Source organism: Heliangelus exortis, chromosome Z (genome assembly GCF_036169615.1).
Source record: "Heliangelus exortis chromosome Z, bHelExo1.hap1, whole genome shotgun sequence".
Classification (NCBI taxonomy): domain Eukaryota; kingdom Metazoa; phylum Chordata; class Aves; order Apodiformes; family Trochilidae; genus Heliangelus; species Heliangelus exortis.
This window is the reverse complement of record NC_092454.1, coordinates 63,003,138-63,030,243: the sequence shown is the minus strand read 5'-3', so window position 1 is coordinate 63,030,243 and position 27,106 is coordinate 63,003,138. Positions and strand designations below refer to the sequence as shown.

General features: G+C 38.3%; 1 protein-coding gene across 8 annotated transcripts in view; it reads right to left on the bottom strand.

The window, feature by feature from the left end:
* Positions 1–1,987: 1,987 nt before the first annotated feature.
* The window catches only part of ELAVL2 (ELAV like RNA binding protein 2), a 79,377-nt gene continuing 54,258 nt past the window's right edge, over positions 1,988–27,106 (bottom strand). For 5 of the 8 annotated variants that reach the window (XM_071730583.1, XM_071730588.1, XM_071730586.1 and 2 more), the window contains 5 exons: positions 25,002–25,105; positions 11,260–11,413; positions 8,571–8,796; positions 5,200–5,238; positions 1,988–4,682 (listed from right to left, as the gene is read on the bottom strand). In XM_071730583.1, coding sequence (XP_071586684.1) covers positions 4,355–4,682; positions 5,200–5,238; positions 8,571–8,796; positions 11,260–11,413; positions 25,002–25,105 — 851 coding nt within the window. In that variant the 3' untranslated portion in view covers positions 1,988–4,354. The remainder of the gene's footprint in view (positions 4,683–5,199; positions 5,239–8,570; positions 8,797–11,259; positions 11,414–25,001; positions 25,106–27,106) is intronic. The other 3 variants (XM_071730585.1, XM_071730589.1, XM_071730582.1) reach the window with 1 other exon arrangement.

The window sequence follows — 27,106 nt, the reverse complement described above, 5'->3', positions numbered from 1 at the left end:
CTCCTCATAAGGGTCGTTTTCCAAACCCTTCACCAGCTTGTTGTCCTTCTTCGGACTTGCTCCAACACCTCAACGTCCTGTTTGTATTCAGGTGTCCACAACTGAACACAATACCTGAGGTGGGGCCTCAACAGTGCTGAGTTCAGGGGCAGGATTACTTCCCTAGTTCTGCTAGTCACACCATTTCTGATACAAGCCAGAATGCCATTAGCCTTCCTGGCCACCTGGGCACATTGCTGGCTCATATTCAGTCAACTGTCAATCAATACAAGTGCCTTTTCTGCCAGGCAGCTTTCCAGCCACTCTTCTCTAAGCCTGTAGCATTGCCCGGGTTTGTTGTGACCAAAATGCAGGACCCAACACTTAGACTTATTGAATTTTATCTCAGCCAAACAATCCAGTCTGTCCAAGTCCCTCTGTAAAGCCTTTCTACCATCCAGCAGAGCAACACTCCCTCCCATCTTGGTGTCATCTGCCAACTTACTGAAGGTGCATTCAATCCCCTCATCAAGATCATCAATGAAGATGTTAAATAGTAGCAGCCCCAGCACTGGAGGACACCACTTGTGCCTGGCTGCCAACTGGATTTAATTCCATTGACCCCAACTGTTTGGGCCCAGCCATCCAGCCAGCATTGAATCCAGCAGAGTATATGCCCACCCAAGCCATTGGTAGCCAGCTTTTCCATGAGGATGTTATGGGGGACAGTGTCAAAGGCTTTACTTAAGTCCAGGTAGACTACATCAACAGCCTCTTCCCCATCCACTAAGCAGGTCACCTTGTCATAAAATGAGATTAGGTTTGTCAAGCAGGACCTGCTCTCCATGAACCCATGCTGACTGGGCCCAACTGTCTGGTTGACCCTTAACTGATCTATAATGTTCTTGAGATTAATTGTTCCATGACCTCCCCTGGCACTGTGGTGAGACTGACAGGTCTGCAGTTACTGGGATCCTCTCTTTCCAGCCTTTCTTGAAGGTGGGTGTCATATTTGCCAGTCTTCAGTCCAATGGGACATCCCCAGTTAACCAGGACTTCTGGAAGATGATGGAGAGGCTTGGCAACCACATCAGCCAACTCTGTTAGCACTCTAGGGTGTAATCTGGTCCCATCAATGTATGAGTGTCTATCTTATGAAGCAGGTTCATAAGCATTTCCTCATGGATTACATAGGGCCTAATCTGTTCCCCGTCTTCTATTTTAAGAGACTGTGTGCCCAGGGAACTAGTCCTGCTATTAAAAACTGATGCAAAGAAAGTATCAAGAACCTCAGTCCTGCAATGATGGGAGATGTCCCACACCACATGCTACAAGGTTTTGTGTAAAAATCTCACAGTAAAGATACAAAAGAGAAGGTGAGAAACAAACCATTACAACTGAAAGTTACACTGAATAAGCCACTTTTGAAAATGTATTATGAAGTGGAAATTCACTTTCATTCAACTGAGCAAAGCAAATAAATTTAGGACCATTTGTACTTTAAAAATGGCAAGAGATAGTTGTGTAATTTTTAAAGAATTTTAAGAAGAGCTGGGAAGGGAAAAAAAAAAGCAAACTAAGGTTAACTGCATATCCATTTGATTAATGGAGCCCAGAGATTAATACAGCAATTAAACAGCAAATGAACTTTGCAATAAAGACTAGATACTTCCATCTCCTTTGTATTTATCCTAACACACTATGGCATTAACTTAGCTACACTGAACAGCAATCTGCTGGACAGACAGCAAACTAATTTTTGCTGAATATGTTTAATAGCTCATTAATTATATTGGCCTAAGTACTGAGTGGTTCATATAACACCAAGGTGAAAAGAGATGACACTGATTCAAACAATTAGTACACAGAATTAGTCTTACTTCCTTGTTGGTAATGGGGACCCTAAGCTAAATTAAAAGGAGCTCAAGAGCTTAGTGGAAACCTCTCCCTCAGAGTGCCAACCCCTGCAGCAGAGTACAAGAGGGTAAAAGACATGCTCATGACACTGTTTTCCCTTCAACTTTGTTTATTGATGTACTGAACATGAAAAAGTACAAAGGATCCAAACACAAAAGAAAACATGTACAACCTCTTAAATACTCAACAGAATATATTTTCTATTCCAACAGATGTGAATTAAGTCATACTATACAACTTCAAATAAATACCAGCCTTATATTTTACTAAGTGCTCTGATAAACACTGTAAAGTGAAGCCCAATTTACATGCCTTCTCATCAATGCCGTTACTTGCTACAGTATTACAGGAAAGAAGCATGTAGCTACTGTTTTCCCCACACTGGAAAGTTTGTGATTTCTATTGTATATACAATTTTTAATGCAGAGGATTAGCGTTAACAACCTAAATGCACCTAAGAATGAGGAAGTGCTCAGGAAGCCAATTGATTTTTGAATAGCATTGAGTGGGTCAGCATGAAAACTCGCTTATTCACTTTAGCACGCGCTTCACAGTATATGTACTGTACTATACGGAAAGATTTATAACTACAATTTAAAAGAATAATAACCAAAAGCAACTGCAAAGATAGTGTACAACTATGTTATGCATAGAACATTGCTTTTTCTAAGGGGAAGCATATGAGCATCTCAGTTTATACAAAAAGCAGGACGTAACTACATAGTTGTCAGTGCATCCTGGTGAAGGCATAAAACCCTCAGCTCTTTTTTCCAAAAATTTAATTATAAGCTAGATGCTAATCAGAAAATATTCTGTATTTTTTTCTTAAATTTCTTCAATATGTGGTAAAGACTTCTATTTCCCCAAATAGTGATTTAAGCGTCATACAAAGTTAAATTCCAATAGCATACAGGTATTTATGGTTTTGTATGAAAAATGTAAGGAAATTTGTTCAAAACCTATGATTATACTCGTTTTTACCACAAACATATTTATAAACAAAAATGTAGCATCACCATAAACAGCTGAAGCTAGACTATCTACAGACAAAAATAGCAACAGATCTGATGCACTGTAAATTCAAGTCCTCAGGACAACAAAAATGAATAAGCAGACCTCAAGTAACAATGTTAATGCCATTTACAAAGAAAAAACTCATACAAAAACATTCAAAATTGAACGTCACTTGGCATGTAACTTAAAAAATCAACTGAAATCAAAATTAGCTGAAATTAGCTTATAACTCAAGGTCTTATTTACATTACACAAAGCTCAGGTGTTAGCCTTGAACAGAACTTTCAAAATACCTCCAAATATACCCAATTCAGGCCACTTCTGCTGATTTGCTACTTGCAAACCATGCTCAATGTCTTTTTCTTAAGACAAAACAATTCTTCAAACAATAGCAAGTACATCACTAAACACCATGAGCTCTTTCTGAAGGGAATTCTTTAGGAAGAACAGATTTTTTTTCCCCCATCTCTCAGTATTTTAAGTTTCCTGCTTGCTCTTATAGTCTTTTAATTTTTCATTTGTTTCAAAATCACAAATTAATGTGAGCCACCTATCACTTAATAACCAGGATGACCAAAGACTTCACTGATGATTACAAAAATGAAACCAACAGTGTATCCCATTGAATCTGCCTCTTAATACAAAGGTCTCATAAATCTTTCTAAGTTTTCCCCAGCAACTGCAAATTTCCTGGTAAGTTTTAAAAGCTCACTAGATGTCATATGAAGAGATTTCTCAAAGTATTCAAGTCAAAATATTTGTTCCAGGACCAGTAAAAAGTTTCTCCAAATTTTTTTTTTTATAAAAATAGATGCTTTTTTAAACCCACATCAAAGAGGCTCTTATCTCTTTGGCAAGGTACTGCTTTATGAAAAGTTCTCCAGTATTCTTACAATAAGCTTTTATAATGTGTTCCCATTCCCCAGCCCAAATTATAATTACAAAATAAATACTGCTTATAACTTTATAAATTAAATGTAAACTTCAAATACTTTTCTTGAAAAACAAAACTGCAATGCATCCAAAATGTAAATTAAACACAAGGCAAATCAAGTAACAGAAAAAGAGAAAAATTAAACAATTAAGTGTAACACAAAGCCTCAATATTTACTCATAGGCTAAAGGCAGTCACGAAAAAGAAAACTTTCTCCCTTAGCTGAAACATTTTAAAAGGTCCACCTTCTTCAAAGAAGGCAATAGAATATGCATTGCAACAGGAAAAAACCCTGTAACTCTTGTCAATATTCAAACACAAAAGATATTTAACAAGTTTTAATTCAAATATTAGCAATAAAAAATCTCACATATTCTTAGGATGCTAAGTAGTCTTTTTATCCCCATTTCCACACTAACATACAACAAAGGCATTTACTACTGCACAAAGCTTCTTGTAAATCGCCTTTGTTGTATAGTTTTCATGTAGTAATGCACTGAGAATAACTTTCTAGGCTTTGTGCGTTTTGTTAGTTTTAAAGGAGACCTGCAGAACTCTATCCCCAAGGCGGTAGCCATTCAGGCTGGCTATTGCCATTGCTGCCTCGTCATAGTTTGTCATAGTCACAAATCCAAAACCTTTGCACTTGTTGGTGTTGAAGTCACGGATGACCTTCACATTGGTTACTGCTCCGAAGGGTCCAAACATTTGCCAGAGGATACTCTCATCAGCGTCGGGGGCCAAGTTGTACACAAAAATGCACCATCCAGTTCCTGCGTGTCCAGGTATGTTAATTCCAGCCAAACTGGTCATTCCATCAATGGTCATGGGAGGAAATCTATTGAACAATGGGGGGGAAAACAAAACAGAATCATAAAGCAGATGCTCAGAGAAAATCCCAGCAAAGAAATTTCACAAATGAAAAAGAAAATTATACAGGGTTTTTCGCAGCATGAACATAGTGCCTAGAATAATAAGGTAACATCAATTTTTTTTCTCCAACTGCAAAAACAAATAAAAACCAAAAGCAAAGCAAAACAAAACAAAAAACTAAACAAAAAAAAGTACACCATTACGCGTAAGGACGACGAACTGTGCGAGGCCTGTGTGAAATGAAGTAACAGAAAAACAAAAGAGCAGCATGTTATAAAATGAATGAGGACCGTTAAGTCATTTGAAACAGGACTTCCATGGAACTGCTACAAAAAGTTTGTCTCTTACATGCACTATGTGCCAAAATGAAAAAATCTTAGCTGAAGTCGCGACATGCAAAATTCCGACGGTAAGTCTTACTGAGAAAGTAAAGAGTATACTAATAACTAAAAATGTGGTTATGAACCTAAGTCCTTTATTACCTCTTTACTCCATAAGCCATGTTGAGCAGATTGTCCAACCTGCAAAACATTTAGCAAAGTATTCAGTCTTCAGACTTTTCCACCCTTTAATCTTTAGGAAATTACTGCTATGATCTTTGCATTCTACAGAACTTCATGCAAAGCATCATCACAGAGCACTGTTGGACCTGATTACACCTGATACAGTTACTGAGTATGAAGCAGACGTTCTTATGTGGTATGCACAACCATAAAAACTTAAAGTTGAAAAAGTGCATCATTACCTCAAGTTTGGCCTAAGTCATATATAGTTAGCATAAAATTAGTCAGTGACCACCTCAGTGAAATTTGCCATCTTACTGCCTTGTTTTGGATGAAGACTGAGGCTTCTGATGATTTGATGGTTCATATAGATGGAGGGTTATGGAGCAGTGAAAGATTGTTAAAGCTTCAACAACAAACAAGATTTTTCTTTTTCCAGAACAAAGGGTTTTTATACGCTCACATACATATATTAGACTGTAAGCTTTCTCCATGTATTTCAACCCTCACCTTGCCTCAAGCTGCTCAACTGTAATATCCCAATACAACTCTAAACTCTTTGGAATCACCTACCCAATACACAGAATATGGCAGTGACTAAAAATTGTGTTAATATCATTCCCGAACTTCCTTGAATTGTTTCCCTAAAAAAATTTCCACCCTAAAGAAGCTCTTATTTCTTCCTGGCAAAGCCCAGACATGTGAAGAGAAATTCTTGCTAAAGGTTCTCGTTAGGACTTGACAAAATACAAGCTTAGATAAAAAAGGTACACTTTTAAATATTGTTCTGTTTTGAGTGACCATCTGTAACTTACTGTGAGTTCTCCTCAGTAATGAGATACACCATTGAAGATAATTACTGGTATACAGAATCCAAACACAACTACTGCAGTAATGTAATACTTGTGCTCAAGAGACTTGAAAAAAAATATTTGGCCTTGTTTGCAGCTAAGAAAAGCTGTCAAACTGTAGAGCACTATGATTTTGCAGTAAGCAGACTGCAGAATGCAATGACAAAAAAGCAAGCCACTGAACACCTGTGAAAGGAGCTGAAAAAGGGAAATAATATTATGCCTGACTACTATCGATAGACCTAGGGTGGATGACAGATGTCTACTATCATTAGCATTTTGGAGGTGGAGAAGGTGAGGAGTTCATGAAACATAACCACTTAGAGGTTCTTGCTGAGGAGCAGTAGGATCACCCTAACAGTTTTCATCAGTTAGCAGGATGACTTAAAAGATACTCTGGAAGAATTCTCATGGCATTCACTAAGCAGTTTCTAAAGGTGCTTGAAGTTACACATCCTGCAGAAGCTGAGGAGGAATTACATATAGCTGCTTTGGAAAGCCAGGATTTTTTAGTAAGAAAAAAAGAAGCATTTTAGTGATTCTACTGTTCTTTACTACTGATGTTTAATTTAACTCTATTATCAGGTCTCTGTTAACAAAGACAGGGAAAATGCATCAGGTAATCCTGTCTGATATCAACAACTATTTCTCCCATGTGAACGATACAGAAGTCTTGAAGCACTGGTGCCATTTGAACGACGTAGTTAGCACCCAAGCTGGAATGCTGCAACTCAAAAAACCAAAAAAAGACAGATTTCCCTTTATAAAGGGGAACACTTTATAAAAACTTAACATTTGCCAATGCTGTCTTGTTTAGAGAAGAAACAGAAGCCTGAAGGCCTTTCCCCCCAAAAATATTAAAAAATTACCTCAATTTGTCTGCAACCCCAGGTCTACTTTGTGACTGGACAGTTCAACCTTGTTCTTTCTTCAGCATAGATAAACAGGAAGATTTTATATCCCCTCCAATTCACTAGATTTGGTACATACTCAATGGTTTGGTTGCCATTATACTTTGAAGTGAAGCTGATCAGTGTTTCTTATGGCTGTTTCAGACATCCCTTTACATTTAGTATCTCAGCAAAAAACAAACCAACCAACCAACAACTTTCCAGTGAAATTTGAAAGCGCATTCTTAAAAATCCACTACTTTTAAATTGAAAAAAAAAAATCACAAGCAGTAACATTTTTAAAGTAAAATTTACTTTACTGAAAAGAAATTATGTCCTATTTTAAGAAGAAACTGTAGAAGTTGAAGAATTTTTACCAATTGTCATAGTTTTAACCTGGAGTTAGACCCAGATGCTATGCCTGCCAGTATCAAGAGTAATACTGAACAGAGCTCAGTATCTGGGAACAAACATATTCAGAACAATAACAAGGCCAGACTTGCCAGAATATATTGAATCCTGTATGCAATGCACTGGCTGCATAACAGCTTCCTCACAATCTCATTTCATACAGTGGACTGGAAGCCCATCCTAAAGTACAAATTCTACCCCTGTGCTCTGCCTATGGGACAATGGCAAGCCTACTTTTAATGAATATTCAACACACTGTTAAACCTTTTATTCCCTAAGAAATAGTAAAGAAAATCCACCAAACAATGAATAAAATTGGTTATTCCTTCCCTTAAGGCAGAAAGCACATAAGGCTGAAAAGCTTACAACTGATATGTTCTGCAAGTGCAGTCCATGACCTCTGAATCTTCAGTCTAAAAGCAAGGGTAGCCAGCCAATGCAGAGCTTTTGCAGTTTGGTATAATCTCTTTGAAACAAACTGCCAGCTTATTTATTTCTTGAAAAATAAAAGAGAATCTGTTTCAGTATATTACTGTTTAACACATTCAAGTCAGTGATGGGGCAAACTGTGAGAAAATGATGAAAAATGACTGAAAAAATCCAAGGTCTAAATAATTTCTCTGCTGTCACCATCTGATGTTTTCAATATACTACATATCACAGAGAATTGCATGGCTGTAGTTTCAACACTACAGCAACATATACCCACAAAAAACACATGGAAGTATCTTCACTGCAAAACTTTGTAATAACAGGAAAATAACTAGCATTCAGGACTTAAGGCAACTGACTAGGAGAACACCTGAAAACCTAAACAGGGAGGAGAAACACAGACTGGGGGAAGAGGAAGCTGGCTGTGCCATGCCATATGGCTAAGAAGCAAATTGGATTGCCTAGGTCAATGTTAACTAAATCAATTAAAAAACTAATCACCAGGAGTCAAATGGGATTTTTTAAAGTGACTATGTAGAAGAAAAGATGTCATCTCAGTTTAAGTTGTTTTATTAACTACTGAAATGCTACCAATAGGGTAGAATGAATTTTGCTTTTAACTGTACTGGAGGAGCATAGCAAAGTTCACTTTCATGTACTTCCTTCACACACAAAAATCGGACAATCAGGTAAAGGAAAGAGTGGAAGGAAACAAAAATGCTTATGTGGATTCCAGATTTGTTGAATACATAGGTATTTCACTTACCTAAAACGTTGAGCCTGCTGAGCAAGGGGTGCTGGATACCTTCTGCTTGGAGAATGGTACAGCTGGGAAAGGATGGCCTGACTGGTTTTTTGGCTTGGATTGTTAGCGAACTTTACAGTGATGGGCTCTGTGGCACTTGGAGGTTTCTGGCCATTCAAGCCCTTTATAGCTTCTTCTGCTTCAATTCGCTTATCAAACCGGATGAACCCCACGCCCCTTGATACCCCTGCACAGGTTGAAGGAAGTAATTATTCAGTAATTAATTCAGAGACTCTGGAACATTAGGTGTTAACATTTGATTTTCACAGCCAATGCTATGTTAATGGCTAACTGCTGTGAACACATGGTAATTTTCAACTTACTAGAACTGAACTTTTGCTCCAGGAAGAAAAAAAGTTTTACAAAGTAAAAATGAGACTATTTTTATTTTTCTTTAAGTTGTCTTACATTGTGTAGAAAGCTTTGAAGGCTGAGACAAAACACAGTGGAAACAACTTAAAACACTGTGAGTCAAAGTGTAATTCTGAAACACAGCTATTTTGAGAGAGATGGAGGTGAACCCAGAATCAGCTGCACTGCAACCTCTGTTCAGTTTATGCTAACTCTGCAGTATCTAAATTCATAGAAATTCTGCAAATAGCTTAGTCATCACCCACAGCAGCAAGAAATGGCTTATGCTCTCCTGCAGCACCCCTTCAAGTTCCATGTGGTGCAAATATGCTCAGACAGCAAAGAAGGAGTGCAAGTTCTAGATTGCATTAATAGGAATTATGGCCTCATTTTAACAGTTCCATGGTTACCCATAAGCAAAGCAAAAGATTCCATTTCAGCATACCACCACATTTCTGTAGGTGTTATTTTTGAAGGAAACTTTAACTGGACCACAGATTCTTCCTCAGCATAGCAAAGTCAAAGACAAAGACAACACGCACTGGGATCAGCAAGTGCTTAAGTTTTTAGGAACATCAAGCCTCAAAAACTCAATGTAGCTTGAATTTAACACACCAGGGTGTCAATACTTGAACCACTTAACATTAATGCTACTACAACGGATACTAGGTGGTTGCATATTGTGATGTAATATTCTTAAATCAATTTAGAAGTCCCTTATACTGTGGCTTGGGAATAAAGAGACAAGTTAGATGCTTGTCCTCCCTTGAGAAAGACATTTATGACAAGAAATGTATTCTGTTCATAAACAAAGACAATTTAAACCACCACAGTGAAAATGAGCAGGCACAAGAAGCTTTCAACAGGTAAATATCAGAGTTTCAACTCCACATTGTTCTATCAGTTTGTGTTACAACTTTATTGTTTTCACCTATTTGAGTCTACCTCTTAAAACTTAAACCTGAAAAAACAGTCTATGCCAGAAAACTATCGTGAACATCCTGGGATTTAAGAGAACTTGAATTAGAGACACATTTAAAAGTTTATTATATTTACTTACTAGGCCCTTTTGTCAAATCCCACTGTTTCTACGCATGAATATAGAGGAACATAACAAACAGCTATTACTACACACACTGGAAATCAGACCAATACACCTGTTGCTTCTACAGGTCACTATTTGGCCTTTATCTGTCCTTTCTCTGCCTGTCTACACACTCACCAACTCACACTATTAGAACACTCCACAAGCACTATGTGGTAATACCAAGACTGCTGTTAACATAATGGATATGCAAAGGACTATATTTGAGATCCTCTACAGGAGACCAAGTGTCAAACACTGGTATGCACAGTCCTTTTGAAGACCATTTGAACACTTTATGGACTCCTACAGCTGAGAGCAGTTTGTTATCCACCATCACATTCACCTTTGAAAAGGTAGTTATAAAAAATGCAACCTAGCTTATTATTCAGGGAATACTTTCAGGTAGTAAATTAATTCTTCTGGTCCCCACCCCTAGATTTTTGGGAAGATGAAATTTTTGAATACTGATCCTTTATATTTAAATTTGTACACTCAATACTTCTGTCATGCTCTTGGCATTTCATTTAGTCACATATCTTTGGAACAGGCCTGTTCCAAGCAAGTGAGACAGCAAAATATAAAGCTCCAAGATAAGCCATTTGAGCCAGAAAAATACATATATTACTGTCCAAATCTTAACCAGAGCATCACTGGCACCTACTCACTGGTGAAGATATATACTGTAACACAACTAACCTGCTAGAGCTTAGTTTTTAAAGGCACCTCAAAGCACAGAATGTATCTTCTCTTGAGGAACTCAGAGTTCATGTTCATTGGTGTGCTTGAAGTAAGTGGTGCAACCTTGAACACATTCTTAACAGCAATTACCAGTCAGAGTCTTTTATAATCATAGCCTCAGAGAACTAACTATGCATTTCTGCATAATTTTTTTTTTAATATAAAAAGTGTTCAACAGCATTTCGTAAGGCACGTAAGAGACTATTTTCACACACAGCTTGGAAAGGAAGATTTTAGCAGCTGTAAATTTATTACAAGCCATGAAACAGGCTTCAAACCTGCACCTCCAGGGTAGAAATGACTCAAGCTGGCTCAGTACACAATGATCTATTTTTGTCCATACATATTTATGAACAATTCCAGCAGAAAATCGCTTTTTCTGGTCTACATACACCTTTTGTACATTCTGCAAAGGTGAAGTATTTCTTGAACTGCCAGTCCAAAAATGAGAGAAGTGCAAAGCTGCCTACTCACCAGTGACTTGGTCAACGAGAATACGAGAAGTAATAATGCGTCCATATTGAGAAAAGAGCTGTTCCAGTTCTTTCTGGGTCATTGTTTTTGGAAGTCCACTAACATACAAATTCGCATCTCTGATAGAAGCTGAACTTGGTCGCGCATAGGAAACCTTTGGGAAAAGAAAGTAAAAACACTTAAAAATCAGACACCTCAAAACCAGCTGAAATAGGACAGTGTTGTTTGTTGTAAGGTATTGAAATATTTTTAAGTTCAGCCAGAAAAGTTACATTGCAAAGACAGTCAGGTGGGTTTTTTCAGTGCTGCCTTCTGTAAAAACACTAAAGGAATGAAACAAACCACACAGGAGAAGCTGAAAACATGAATGTACATATAATTTAAGGAATCAGAGAATCATAGAATCAGCCAGGTTGGAAAGGACCTCTGAGATCATCAAGTCCAACCCTTACTCCACTACCATTGTCATTACCAGACCATGGCACTGAGTGCCACATTCAGTCTCATCTTAAAAACCTCCAGCGATGGAGAATCCACCACGTCCCTGGGCAGCCCTGTAAATGATTCCTGATTCAATGATTCATTGATTCCTGATCACCCTCTCTGTAAAGAATTTCTTCCTAATATCCAACCTAAACCTCCCCTGGCAGAGCTCAAGTCCATGCCCTCTTGTCTTACTGGTAGCTGCCTGGAAGAAGAGACCGACCCCCTGCCTGGCTCCAACTTCCTTTCAGGGAGTTGTAGAGAGTGATGAGGTCTCCCCTGAGCCTCCTCTTCTCCAGACTGAACACCCCCAGCTCCCTCAGCCATTCTCACAAGAACAGAAATAGAGGGGGACAATCACCTCCCTCAACTGGCTGAGTGCTTCTTTTGATGCAGCTCAGGATTGACTTTCTAGGCTGCAAATACACATCGGTGGTTCATGTTGAGCTTCTGGTCCACCACTGTCCCCAAGTCCTTCTCCTCAGGGCTGTCCTCAATTCCTTCTCCTCCCAACCTGTATTCATGCATGGGATTGCCTCCACCCAGGTCCAGAACCTTGCACTTGGCCTTGTTGAACTTCATGCAGTTTGCACAAGCCCACTTCTCAAGCCTGTCAAGGTCCCCCTGGATGGCATCCCTTCCCTCCAGTGTGTTGCCTCCACCACACAGTTTGGTGTTGTCAGCAAACTTGCTGAGGGTACATTCTATTCCACTGTCCATGTCACCAGCAAAGATATTAAACAGCACTGGCCCGAGTACTGACCCTTGAGGAGCACCACTCATCACACATCTCCATTTGGACACTGAGCCACTGATCACAACTCTTTGGTTGTGACCATTCAGCCAGTTCCTCATCCAAAGAGTGGTCAATCCATCAGATCCATACTGTTCCAGTTTAGAGATCAGAATGCCTTATGTGACAGTGTTGAATGATTTGCACAGGTCCATCTAGATGATGTCTGTTGCTCTGCCTTTGTTCACCAAGGCTGTCACCCCATCAAAAAGGCCACCAAACTAGTCAGGCAGGACTCGCCTTTGGTGAAGCCACCCTGGCTGTCAATGACCCCTTTGTTATCTGCTTGCCTTAGCAGAGCTTTCAGGAGGATCTGCTCCATGGTCTTGCCAGGCACAGAGGTAAGACTGACAAGCCTGTAGATCCCTGGGTCTTTTTTAAACTTGTTTGAAAATGGGGATTATGTTTCCCCATTTTCTAGTCAGCAGAACTTCAGACTACCATGACTTTTCAAATATGATGGACAGTGGCTTTGTAACTTCATCTGCCAGTTCTTTCAGGAGCCACGGATGAATCCCATCAGGTCCCATGGACAGTGTTCACCTTCAGGTTCTTTAGGTGTTTCAAACCTGCTCTTCATCTACAATGAGAAAATCATCCTTTTCCTAGTCCCACAGCTCTGAGCAACCACTTTTGTTGAACCTACTCTGAGCACAACATTGGAATTTAATCCTCCAGAAGTACCTCCAACCCCCAGCCATTTTGTGATTTTCCATTTCACATAATTTCCTTAAGCTTTGCTGTGTGTTTGAACTTTTACCCAGGGTCTGGATATAACTTGAATCAAGTGAAAGTAACAGAGGATTCCCATTCAGCTTTCTGTATAAAATCAGTGATAGTCATTTTCCCCTTACTCATTCCAAGAAGAATTTGAAATACAGACACTACATTTTAAAGGGGAATTTACACTGCTGGAGAAGTGCTGCCACATAAAAATATAAACTCACTCTAAACACATTAAGAGGGGAAAAATCCACAAGAAAGGTTTACTAACTTACTGCAAACAAAGTATCATGCTACATAGCATGTATCTGCAAAACTCCTCTCACTTTTCCTCTGTCAAATAAATATGAATCCTTTCAAAGTGACAGTTAATCCAGTGATGTCTATTGCCCATGCCTGAGCTGAGAAATGCTATTGGCAGAGCAGTCAAAGCCAATACTGGATACAAAGAAAGCCAAAGAAGGAAAGTAATAAACCCTAATGAGTAAAGATTAGTAAATATTTGAGTTTCAGTGTCATTACCCCTTGGCATTATCTTCAAGTGTGTTTACAGGTATTTTTCACATCTAAGTACACACACCCATGGCAGATAGGTGCTGCATGGGAAATACCGCACTGACTACTCCTGTATCTGATACATACTGGAATGCACACAGATTAGTCACAGGAGTAACATACAAACTGACATCAGTACTTCATTAGCAATATCCAAACACTACCTCTAGTAATCTTGCTAATCTCTAGAAGTTCTGGCCAGGCAAGAAATGTGAAAAACACAGAACTTTAACCAACTGTAATTAGAGATTTACTTTCTTTTGCAAAACACTACTAGTAAACTGTGATTAATGCAAGTCAGCACCACTGTAGAAGAACAGACACGACAAAATGTTAATGATATAAGGGAACTAATTCCCATCCAAAAAAGAAAAAAAAAACCAGCCAAACTTTCCTGGAGTATGGAATATAGTTTCTCTTCATTGTTGATGTCAAAGTCCAGCTATTCCTCTTGTCACAAAGATTTAAAGCAAAGGCTCTCTAGATTAGTATCTCTGTCTGTATCCTGTCAGTTTGCTCATTCAGTAATCACTTGCCAATAGTTCTAGATTCAGGATCTTCAAATAATATATATATGCAGTGAATGAATGGCTGGTATGAAATATTACTTCCACATCTGCTGGATCAGGTGAATATTTAATAGATTAACATTAAGGTTATGCAGTGTCAAAACCACTGATCACAATGCAAGTTAAGAAGCAGCCAGGTAGCCTACAATTTTAAATAATTAACACACTGTACAACACTGAGCACAACTACTCCGTAGACACCAATTTAAAAATAGTTTTACTGGAATTTTCCACTGCAATTAGGAGAAAAGACACTTGTTTCTAGAAATACAAACATTACATCACCAAATCCAAGTATTTTCACTATTTTACATTTCTTAACATTAAGATGAACTGATCACAATTTACAAGTCAAAACGGAAAGCTAGCAGGTTAAACAAATAAGTTGCCAAAAAGAAAAGAAACCAAATCCCTACAAGTGAATGTTTCAGTTTTACTATTTCCTACTATTTTTCTACATCCCAGCACTAGACTTCGATCTTTTTTATCTTATTAGTACTATAGAGAATTTTGTAGAGGAATTTTGTACTATTAGTACAAAATAAAGTGTTTGTATTACCCAATACAACTTCAGGGAAATGTGGCATTACATTCTCAACACTTCTACTTCAGTTATTCTTGCAGGTTTTAAAATCTAAAATCTTTAAATGTTAAAGTAAGGAATTTAGTAGACTTTAACATTCAGTAACTTCCAGTTACTGAAGTACACTGCCATGAGGATGTTATCTAGCTCCGTAACATTTATGCTTCAATGGAAAACATTTCAACAACAAATTCAAATAAATTACTACCCAGCTTGTGCAGATGAAAATGGGTTAAACCTTCTTGCAAACCAGACAGATTTATACTGGAAGAGGAATATATTAGGAACATTCAAGCTCCCCTGGTAAGCATAACGAAAACAAGGGCACATTTCTTTACTTTTGTTACAGCAATGTTCCAGAGACAATTGTGACAAGCAAGCATTCTTAACTTGCACTTAAATTAGTACCTGAGATGCCATGAGTCAAGAACCCTTCTTAATTTTATTTCTAGTAACAAGATGCTGCAGTACACAGCAGAGACCAGGTCTCAGATGTTACTAGCCAGTGATGGATTGTTGTCTGAAATAGCAGAGTACATTGAAGGGTATCCATTAAGTTTGCTTTCTGCTTCCTATCAAATGAAAGATAGTTCCGTTGCAAACAAAGCTTGAAGGCCACTTTTCTCAGTTACACAAGACTGCCTTGATAAACACATGCAGGCTGTGCCCAGTTTAAGTTTGTGGTGCAGTCTCATAGCAGCATCTGTTTCTGTGGGCAAAGCAAATTGGACACAGATTTTCCTTTGTCAAGGCAATTAAGACTCTGTGGAACTACAAAAATATACTACTCAACCCATGTGCATAGATTAATCTAATAAATATAACCATATCCCACACATATTTTAATTATACAGCCTGCTCTGAAATAGGTAACACATTCAAAAAATGGACAGGGAAGGAACAGCCTTTCAGCACTACTATCAGAAGAGGTTTTGTTATTTCAGCCCACATCTCAGGAATGGTAACACTTCTGAAAGACATGGTGTCAGAGTTCCAGGTCAGCCACAGGATCCACTTCTATTCTGTGTCCTCATGGCTGAAGGCAAAAGCAGACCAACCTGAGAGTTTGTTTCTTCACAAAATTGATAGAATTAGAACCAGACTGGACCATGAAGTAACAACTGAGATCATGATGGAGCCAGAGTACTTATTAATACACTGCATTGATACCAGAGCTTTGTCTTGCCGGACTGTAGAGAACAAGACAGATTTAAGGGACCTGTGAAGTCACTAACTGTGCTGCAATATCCTGCTGCAGAGTAATAGTGCCATTAACTAGGTGCAGTCTTGACAAAGGATACTCTACAATACTGGTACACAAGGAGAGCTGCACTGACCAGTGCAGCCATTTCCATGTCCAAATTAACAGGCTAGCTAGAACAGTGTTGTAATTCCAGTTCCTTCATAAGCTTCTTACATAAACTGATCCCAAACATGATGTTCTCAGTGATTCTTAATGGGAATAATCGTTCACGTAAACAGTGTTTTATAAAGCTCTTCCTTTGAACTAGAATAATTTTATCGAGATATTAGGAATTTGCCACAGAGCTGTAGGCTAAATATGCCACATTTACTAAGACTAACAAATATGAACTCAACATAGGTTTTGAGCCAGGGAAAGCAAGAACACTTTTTCAAAACTAAGAAGGTTACCTAAAGAGAGATCACCTTCAAAGTCTCCTTACAGATGTAATCTCTTGCAGTTTTTGCTAACTGCTCACAGGAAGTCTTCTACCTTAACATACTGATCTTCACCCTTGAGCATGCTGGTGCACACTACAGACACTGATATGTCTCCAGCATCTGAGGCTTCCTCCCATTTTCAGATTAGCTAGTGAACAGAGGAGAGCACTCCTGATACAACAATACTGAAGGCTCACACACGTTATTTTCATTCCTCTTTGACCACGGTTCTGTATTTGACTCGTCAGGCAGGAAACAAGCATCATAGCCACTTGTGCTGCTTGTCTGCAGCACAGCCCTAGATCATCCCACTTCTCATAAGGCAGTGGGTCAGAAGTCCTACCTCAACAAAGTTAGGAAACTGAGATTAGCTTGATCTGCACTACATCTAATGAAAAAAACTTGCTTCAAATTCTGGCTCTAAGTCCCAGCTCAACATGCTATTCCACTCCTCCCTCTTACCTTTTCATCAAAATGGGATATTAGTTAGTCATTATTAAAGTACAAAGGCAACACCAAGTTCAGCACAGCAAAGCAAATTTTAAAAGGAACTCAGACCAGTAGTAACTTCCAGTAGCTACCAAAAAACAAGCCCTCCACAAGTCTCAGGAGGAACATGGCTTCTGAAAAAATACCTTCCAACTTGTAAGACCATATACTGCAGGCAACAGTTTAAAAGGTATCAGAATTCACTCCATGTAAGTGATAAATTTGTGACTGGACAGAAAGGACAAGTCTACCTGGCACTTAAAAAAATGCACTACATACTATCTTGTATGTTTGTATGGTTCTACCATCTCTCTCAAAATATTCCACCCATGATAGATTAAGAAATGTCTTAACAATCTTAAAACACAGAAATCTGATATTCTTACAATTCTTCATGGCTAGACTTCAAAAAAGCCAAAAGCATGACCCAGGTCAGAAAAACAATCCATACAGAATATGTCTCAGTACCAGATAAGGACTTTCCAACATTACAAAAGAAAAAGTCCTCCTAAATATGTTTTTGTTCTTGCTTAGGCCAAGAACCAAGTGTGGGAGGACAGTGTATTATGAATATGGTCAGCTTACATGGAATTTGTTTTTCTGCATTTGTTTTGTCAGAGAGGCAGTGTGAGAGACAAAGAGCAATCAAGCTATCCAAGACAGTTGCATATTCTACAAGGATAGCTCAATGAATTTCCATTTAGGTGTCCACAGAAATTTACCTTGCAAAGGGTGAACCAGCTTTCCTTCTGTTTCCTGATTTATGATCAAAACAAAAGATGTTTGCTGCAAAAGTTAACGTTAGAACAGGTATGATAACTAACTTGTGTGGGCTCTAAACCGCTTTGTTTCTATGAGAAAACTGTAATCTTGAGGTAGTTCTAAAATACACATATTCCACTGTAAGAAACAAGTGGATAAGGATAATAACCAAAATATAGAAATTACCACGTTTGCTGGGTAACTCTTCTCTCACTTTGACATCGCACCTCATCCCCACTTGGCAGTGTTAGTTCCTAGCATTTCATTGTGTTCCTTCTTCCTGCATTTTATCTGTACTGGATTCAAGAGCTACAGTTTCATTATGTCAATATTCTTTTATAAAAGCCTTTTTTCAGGATAAATTTAGACAGACCTGCCTTTATGAGTGAGAAGAAGAGGACCAGGATTCTTCCTTAGGATTTAACCTAGTAAGAACAGCACACTGTTCAAAGAGAAAGCCCTTGTAAAACTGCCACTGTACATACCACAAAGGAACATCAGAAATAGGCTTCCACAAGATTTGGTCTCAAATGCCAAAATGCCACTTGGGGAAGAAACAAAATAGGTGTACTATTTTAACAGCAGAAATAAACTGGAAATCCTGCCATGGACAAAAACAGAGCTAGAGTTTTCTCAGAAGTGTTCAAGATAGTACAACAGTTTTTATCACACTACTTTTGAGAGGCAGCAATTAAATTCAGACCTCTTCCTATCCTATACAGTCATGGGACAGAGATTCTGCTGTTTTCCCTTTAAAAGGACTAACACAGAAATTCTTAAAATTTTCAGTCACAAAAGAAGAAATACTTAACTTAGATTTTTAGTATAAAGAAGTTGTAAGAAACAAAAGGAGATGCAATCTCCAAACATTTCCAGTTTCCTACTTCTCCCTGATTGTCTCAGAATCCCTCATTCATTATTTGCATTGCTGACTGACCTGATGGACATGCCATCTCCACTCATGCCCAACCAGTAAGAGCACCACAGATTTCTGACACCCATACTGTTCTATATTTTATATCACAGAAGTACACAGCATAGTACCCAGCCAGTATCTCAGAACAGCAGACACCAACTCTCTTCTTTTGGAGCAGAGGTGAATTTATCTACAAGTTCTCCCTTCTGAAGGAAGCAGTCAGACCTCAGCTTCACCCTATTTGTGATTAGAGAGCTGTTGCTGCTGACAGAGACAACCACAGACAGCTGCAACTACACCCCTTGAGTTTCTTGCATTATTCATTACACACACTTCATAGAAACGCACAAAACACTCATTGTCACTGAAATATCTTGCAGTCTTTCAGGAAAAGGAGGCCAATTTGTCATAGGATCTAAAAAATAATGCTTTTATTTGTGGATGCACTACTTATACTTAAAACCTATACTTGGATTAAAAAAAAAATTAGAAAAAAGGCAGGTATCTTTAAGGCCTGCATATGCAGCATTTTGGATCCATGCAGAAAGCCATAATCTACACCAAGGGCTTTGCATAGCATGACAGGAAGATGCACCTTTGATCAAGAATTTTGCTTTTGAGCAATGCTTGCAGTCATCCTTCTGCTCCACACACGGCTGGTCCCTTCTAACATTTCCATTTCTGCATCAGAAACCCCCTGTGCAGATTCAGAAAAGACATTACTGCATCACTGAGGTTTCTCAGTGCAAACTTGCTCAGCAGGCCTTACACAGGGAGCTGCTCTGGGGCCAAGGGGTCCTGCTGCAACTCAGCACTTGGAATTCAAGCAGAAAACAAGCTACAGAATTGCTGAAGGTATTATCAGCACATTTTGTAGTTCAGTCTGACATGCTGCATTATTTTTCTCAGTGTGGTTTTGCATTAATGAACAACCATGCGGCCACAATGGGGTTTACAGAAAGTGACAGTACTATGTGTTCAGGAGTAAATTCTCCTCTCAATATTATATATTCAGTCAAGATGAAAAACAACTAGCCAGCTTAAGCAGGTTAAGTAGCATTCAACATGAGGGGATCTGATTTTCAGTGAAGAACTAATTTTACCTGGGGTAAAACAGCATGTGAGGGGTAATGAGGAGGGGTTTAAAATGGAAATGCTGTCAATTTAACTGTAATATAGCTAAGATTGCATAATTACCATTTATGTAACTCCTGGAGAAATTTAAGGGAAAAAACACCTTTACCTTTGTTCCAAGACAAATTGCTCTCCTGCTTCAGATCTGCTAGAGCACTTTAATATTACCAAAAGAATATTCTTGAGGTGTTTAATTACCTTGTCAAGACCACTAAATGGTTTGGCACCATGCCCCTTCTCTCATTCTTTGCTGATTGACAGTATCACTAGAAACTCACTAGCTTTAATTAAATCTCCAAATAGGATCCCCTTTTTCTGCTCAATAGATCAATGTTCTTTAGTGCTAGAAGAAAATGGAAAAGGTAAGGATAGTTTCTCTCACCTTCACAGCTCACTTGCCTCCAGTCTTTTAATAGACTTTTCACACAAGTCATATTTCATTGCTCCCCATGGACATTAGCTGATGAAAAAATTACTATAAAGTGACACTAGCAAAATTCTCATCTACAAGTAGCAATAGTGAAAACAGGAACAATCTCAATCCTTCATCTGCTACACTAACTCAGAAAAAAAAATAGCATGCTTCTTGCATGTTTCATTTTTCAGCATTTTGGTTTTTCCCATTAAGCATGCAGTGTTTTCAGAGGGTACTATTATAGGTAGTTCATAAGGTTAGAGTAGCTAAGTTACAGAATAATTCTTTTAAAACAAATCTTGTCTTGAAGCTAAGTAATAACTGTTCAAGGCATCAAGTGAAATTTCATTGCATAATGTCAAGTTTTAAGGACACTGCCTCAGAGTACACTCACTAAGTTGTGACACATCCCTCACTTCAAGTCTTCCCTTGCTGTACTGCACTTCTGTGGGCATTTGTAAAGGTGGTAATTAAATACTCAACTCTTCTACTGCAGTCACAACTAGCTCTTATTACACAGCTTTCTACAGTAGGGCAGTTAACTAGGTGATGATGGCAAAGTAGGGCATCTTTGCTAAAGAATCTGTCAAACTTCATTTCAATAGGAATATTACATGTTACGCCTAATTTTTTTTTTTCAATATATGCAAAGCTATAAAAGAGTGGGAAGAAAACCTACAAATTTAATACTTTAGATAAAATATTTCTTAAATCACTATTCCCCTGGCAGGTGATAATTACCCATATAAACACACTACTAGTCTAAAGAATTTAAGGAGGAGGAAGCCTAACTAAATCTGATTTTTAAGAAGCACTCGATTGTGTAACAGCTGGATTAGTGTTATCTTACAAAAGAGGACAACCAGGCCACTTAGCCTAGACAAGCTATTTTATTTCCCCTATCCAACATCTGTCTGCATATGCTCATATCACCAGATTTAATAATAAAACCATCTGCCAGCTCCCACATGGAAAGCTGTCACTTCAGGCCCTCTCACACTGGAAAACTGAGGACAGGGCAGTGGGAAGCTCAGCCCCAGGTCACGAAGCAAGCGGGGAAATGAGTACAGCATTACTGCCATCTGCAGTGTCCTCTTGGCAGTTACGATCCACAAAAGACCACTTCCATCATTTAAGGGCTAGCATCCACAGAGAAAAATTAAGGAGATTTTCCTGGGTCCTCCTGCAACCCCTTAATAATCTAGGTAAAAAGCTGTCTTCTCTTCTGCATCTTAAATGATTCCATGCCAGTTCAAGGATATGCCATTTGTATGCCCACTCCTCTCTAGTCAGAGAATCTTACTATTTTTCCAAGCACAAAAACCTATTTTCACTGTCTCTTAAATTGAATATAACAGAGGAGCCTCCTAGCAGCTGTGAATTCCAAAAAGAAAAGACACAACAAATGTTTTACCTTTTAAGATACAATTGGTTTTCACACTAAAGCTGCAAAATTTAATGAAGGCTAAACTTAATTGGCTAACTGCAATACAAGTATGTTTATACTGCAAATCAAAGTATGCCACAGAGGGCACCATGTGTTTTAGAACGTTGTCTAGCACAGTAAGGTTTGGGTATCTAACACACCTAGACGTGCCTTCAACATCAATGCATACTCACCCCACAGTTTTAATATTCAGGATAAATCAAGAGGCAACCTACCTGGCACCAGGTTAGACAAGACTGAGACTGTTATACAGAACTGAAAATTTCTGAAGATACTTTGCAAATACTTCAATAAAGTATTCCCATATTGCATTCCATAGAATTTTTTTAAAAAGGTATCAGGTAGTCGTATTTAGTATCGCTACAGACAAACTTAAGCCAGCATTTTGGAAATTCACCTTTTCAATATATTTTCTTTCCAGAAAAGACTAGGGGGCATACCCTTTTACAGATCAAAGAAATATACCCAATGACTAGCAGGCTAGTAGTAGTAGTAGTAGTACAAAAGCCAGATCAGAGGTACGTGTTATGGCCTCCATCTGGAATATCACACATCAGGATTGATCAAGACAAATTCTCTTGGAAGTGCTAACAAAGTTCAGCCAGGTGAGGTTCCATCATCCAACTGAAAAGGTTCCTCCCAGTTTTATAGACTAACAGAAAGCCAACTTTCAACCATCCATCTACTGAACTACTAAATGATTCTAAAGAACTCCCCAAATGTACAGAGAACAATTACCTATTATTTTTCCTTTTAAAGTCAAAATAGCCACTAACACTACCTCAATCACATCATTTGTAATATGAAAGTATATATAAAAATCTCAATAATATTGATTTCTTAAAAGTAAATCCAAGGGTTGCATTCTGAGTCTGTCACAATGTTTTGTTTTTTTGGCTTTTTAATTTTTTTTATTTGAAATATCCATTTTAGACAAACAGGAACACTGTAGTCTATACTTTAAGAAGTCTATGCAAAGGTCCTGGCACTCTCATAAGTGACTCCTATCCCCTCTCAGATGTTGCCCCCAGAGTCAGCAAAAGCTTCAGACTTTACCTCTCCTATGTAGTGCCTCCAGGATGACGTGAGGAATGTGTAAATTATGAACTACTTTACACTAAACTGTGCATTTCTATCAGTTCACAGAAGAAGTCAGGCTCTCTTGGTAAGTCTCCTTTTAAGTCACTGCCACACAGACACCTTGGATCTTTTAATGGAACAACTGTCCAATGTGCCAATGTCAGTCTTAAAACATACTACTGATTCCCTTGGCCTTTAGAGCCTTCTGCAGAGTGGCAGAAGCTGGAACCAGAACCTTCAAACAGCATCCCAGAAGAATTCAGTAATGAAAACTTGGCCTGAAACATGGTTTGTGTCCAAGAATGCAGAAGAGTAAATGGAGAAAGGAGAAAAGCAGCTTTTTGCCTGGAGTCATGCACACCAACACTGAAAGATGCTGCTCAAGTTCAATGGGGAGGTATATAGGTAACTAGAGTCAGAATTTTACCAGTAACATGACAAAGTGATACTGAGATACCTTTTTTCTAACTAAACAGATTATCTTTATTTTGGTGAAGAGGCAGCCATTTCAGCTTCCAACAACTCGTTTCAGATTTTCTTTAGTTAAGGACCTTGAAGGCACAAAGGTTACACATGAACTTTAGTCTCCAGGCAAGGGCCACTGTCCAGTACTGTTTATAACCTAGAATTCTACTTTCATGTCATGGAAAGATGGGAAAGGAAAGGCATGGGTGTCCTCATCCACATCTGTCCACTCCATTTTCTCTGTTTTTCCCTAGACCTTTTTACAGTCAATTTGTAGTTGCAGAAGAGAGTCACTGCTTGTATTAATCACTTAGCATGGCAAAAGAGGATTAAGAATTCATATCCTGGCAGCATAAAGTAAGCCACTGGAAACCCCCTTAAGGGATTATTTTGATTTGGGATATCTGGCTTGATACTCTAGAAGATCTTTTTATAACATCCTTTTTTGCCTGGCTATAGAGAACTTCCAACTTACCACCCTAGAGAGATGCGTTTGCTATCTAAGACATTAAAGGCAAACATACAGTGTACCTGCAATACAACTATTTCCTTTCTCACCACAACCCAAAAGAGAATTTGAAAAAAACTGGAGCATGAAATTACTTCCCTCAATGTCCCCCCAAAGCAGAAAATGAGACTGTCTGTGGGCAGAAGTCTGCAAGAAGCACATAGGGACCTTTCTGCAGCAAAGAATGTTTCATCCTAAAGGCCTTCTCAGACCAAAACAATCCTGTGGTCCTATGATCTTTTGTCTCAGTCATCTTTAAGTGGCTCTGCATTGCTTTTTTAGTTCAAGCTTAATCTTACAGCTCAAACATGATCCCAGTTAGAGGGCAGTCACTATCCAATTGATCAGCTAGCAAACCCTTCTGTTCCATGAGGAAGAACTGGCTGACTTGAACATGGACTGCCTTCAGGCACCAACAACTGTGAAACATTCAGAAGCCAGCATTCCTTGATAAATTTTATTTCATCTTCTCTCTCTCTAGATTTCAGAGCCCAAAAGATTAAGCACAGGTATCCCCATTCTTCTGATAGTGGAGTAAGACAGCAGGTAAGAAAAACTAACTCGAAGACTTCTGCTTCTGAAAATTAAAGAAACTGAATTCAGTAGACATGGAGGTGTAGAAATTAAAATACAAAAACCTGATATCTCAAATCAGAGACCTAGAGACAAGATCCATGAGTCAAGTAATTCATATACAACCAAAGTAGCTATTTTGGTATTCCATGTAAAGGATCTGTAAGAGAAACAAGACAATTGCAACCTAAAAAAGGAAGTATTAAAAAGCAAATTATACTCCGACAAAGTACAGATGAAGCACAGGGTGCCATGTTCAGACTGTATGCAATATTGCATTCTGCAAGTAAAACAGTTTCTCAGTTAAAACAATTCAAGCTCACGTCTAAAATATTAACTGTGTAAAAAATAATTTCTCTTCTATACATAACCTCTCTCTAGATCTAAACTACAGATCTAGTCTACAAAGGATCTACAGATCTAACCACCTACTACACAGTGATGCCCTATTCTAGTCTACTGACAGCAGAATGCCTAAGTTACACTTGAAAAAGGAAAACAGAACATACAACTAATCAAGTCAAATAATTTCAGTTTCTTTAAATCATAATTAACACTACATACTTTTATGGTTTTAGTTTGAAGTCTTAGTCCATTCAGAGTGTTGATAGCTTTTTCAGCATCCTTGGGTTCAACGTAGTTCACAAAACCGTAACCCAGGCTCTGTCCTGATTAAAAAAAAAAAGAAAAATAATAATTAGTACCACAGTGCTATACAATGCACTAACATGCACTAATGTTAGTGTAACTAAGTGTTTAAAACCTGCAGAGACACACTGGGAAGAAAATTGCTTACGAAAACAGAATCTGCCTCAGATAAAGTTCCAAAGGCTTAAAACACACAATTTGTCAAATAAGGTTTTTTAACTATCTTCCTCTGTTTCCATGAACTGCCTTAAGTTCAAAGCAGAAATAGCTACAGTGAATCTAATGAAGGACTTAAAAACTGATATGCAAACTAGGCTCAAGAGTTTGTTGTGATCTGCTAGTGAATAGAAGAACTGAATGAGCATCAAGGTTAAGACAATGTAAAAAAAAAAAAAACAACAAAAAACTCACGCACTTTGAACTTTTTAAACACTGGAAGTGCCAAAATTCTTGGCTAATGATTGAAAATGAGTGTTTTAAATATACTTCAGACTTTGAACCACATTTGAAAGTGACAATTTGTACAGATGTTACTCACACACTACACAGAGCTTCTCAGTAACAAGGAGTCTAAAGACTCAAACTGTTCCTGTACTCCAAACAACTGGTAAAAGTAACTGCTCATGAACTAAATATGCAAAGTATTTTCAGGTTTCTTAGTATTGGTAATTCAGATAACAAATGGACATAAAGCACTTTTAAGTCGTTTAATCACTGAACCACAGACTTTGTCTACCAGTGTACTGTCCAAACACTTGTTACTAAATACTTTAAAGTTTAGCAGCAGTCATGTCTTGACAACTTCAAAACCTAAAGTACACCATCCTTAACTAGCTGCGCTTTGGTGGTAGAACTTCTGAGAGATTATCTCCCATATGACTTGACTATTCTCTTTTAGAAACCGAAACAAGGTCAAAGAAACAGCCATCAATCCTAAGAGAAGAATCCAATGTGTTTTTCACAAAATGCTTGTTGGCAAGATTATCTTGGAGATACAGTATTACATGAAGCAGAAATGGCATTCATTTATTGCCAGCAAGGATATAATGGAATCGAGGCTTTTATTGAGTTCTTGTATGGTATCTGTACAGTGTTCAATAGTAAATGAAAAAAAACTGATGGGAAGTTTATAATTTAATAAATAAGTCAAGAAAGGATTTAGTATTAAGCTTACTGCAGTGAACAGTTATACAAGGGCAGGATAACATAACGTTTACTCTCTGTGGGCAATCTATACATAACTACCATCTCTTCGTAATTAATGCACAGCATTTTTTCACTGCATCTTCTAAGGTTTCAGTTTCTCTCGGAAATCCAAAACTTATTTCTGAAGAGTAACTCAACTACACTGGAATGCAAGAAAAACTGAAAATTTCAAAGTAAATTATGTACTCCCACCAAGCCCGCTTTATTTCCAACAAATATGCATTTAGATTCTGTTACACTGGAGAGTTGTACAGGGCTATCTAGCTCAAGGCCAGGACAGCAACTGTTTTACAGACTCTTATCTCCAACCTCCCTGGGAAGTGACTCCCGTGACAACTTTTCCTGCAAGAAAAAGTATACCTGCAACCTTCACTTCCTCCCTTTTTCACTTGCAACAGGCAGAGAGTGGCTTGCCTTGAAAAATTTTAGCCTGCCATGTAACAGCTGAATTCCACCATGCTGCACTTCAAAAAGACGAAAGAAAAACATGAACCTTCAGGTCAGACAGCTTCCTTGAAGGCCAAGGCCAAGTGTACTTGGACTACTATACTCGGAAAGCAGGTGGCAGTAAACAAAAAAGTGAGACTACAGTACAAGAGAATTTCTTTAACTAGACAGATAGGCAGGAATGCCTCTGTGTAGCTGCTCCCTTCTACAGCGACAAAGGGTGACAGTCTGTTTCATAACAGACCTTGGATTGCACAATGGCTGTAAAACGCTGCTGTTACATTTTCAGCCTACAAGCTACCACTCAGTTTAAGGACGAATATTCCCTAAGGCCTCTAGGCAACTCAGAACCAAAAAGAAACGCTATT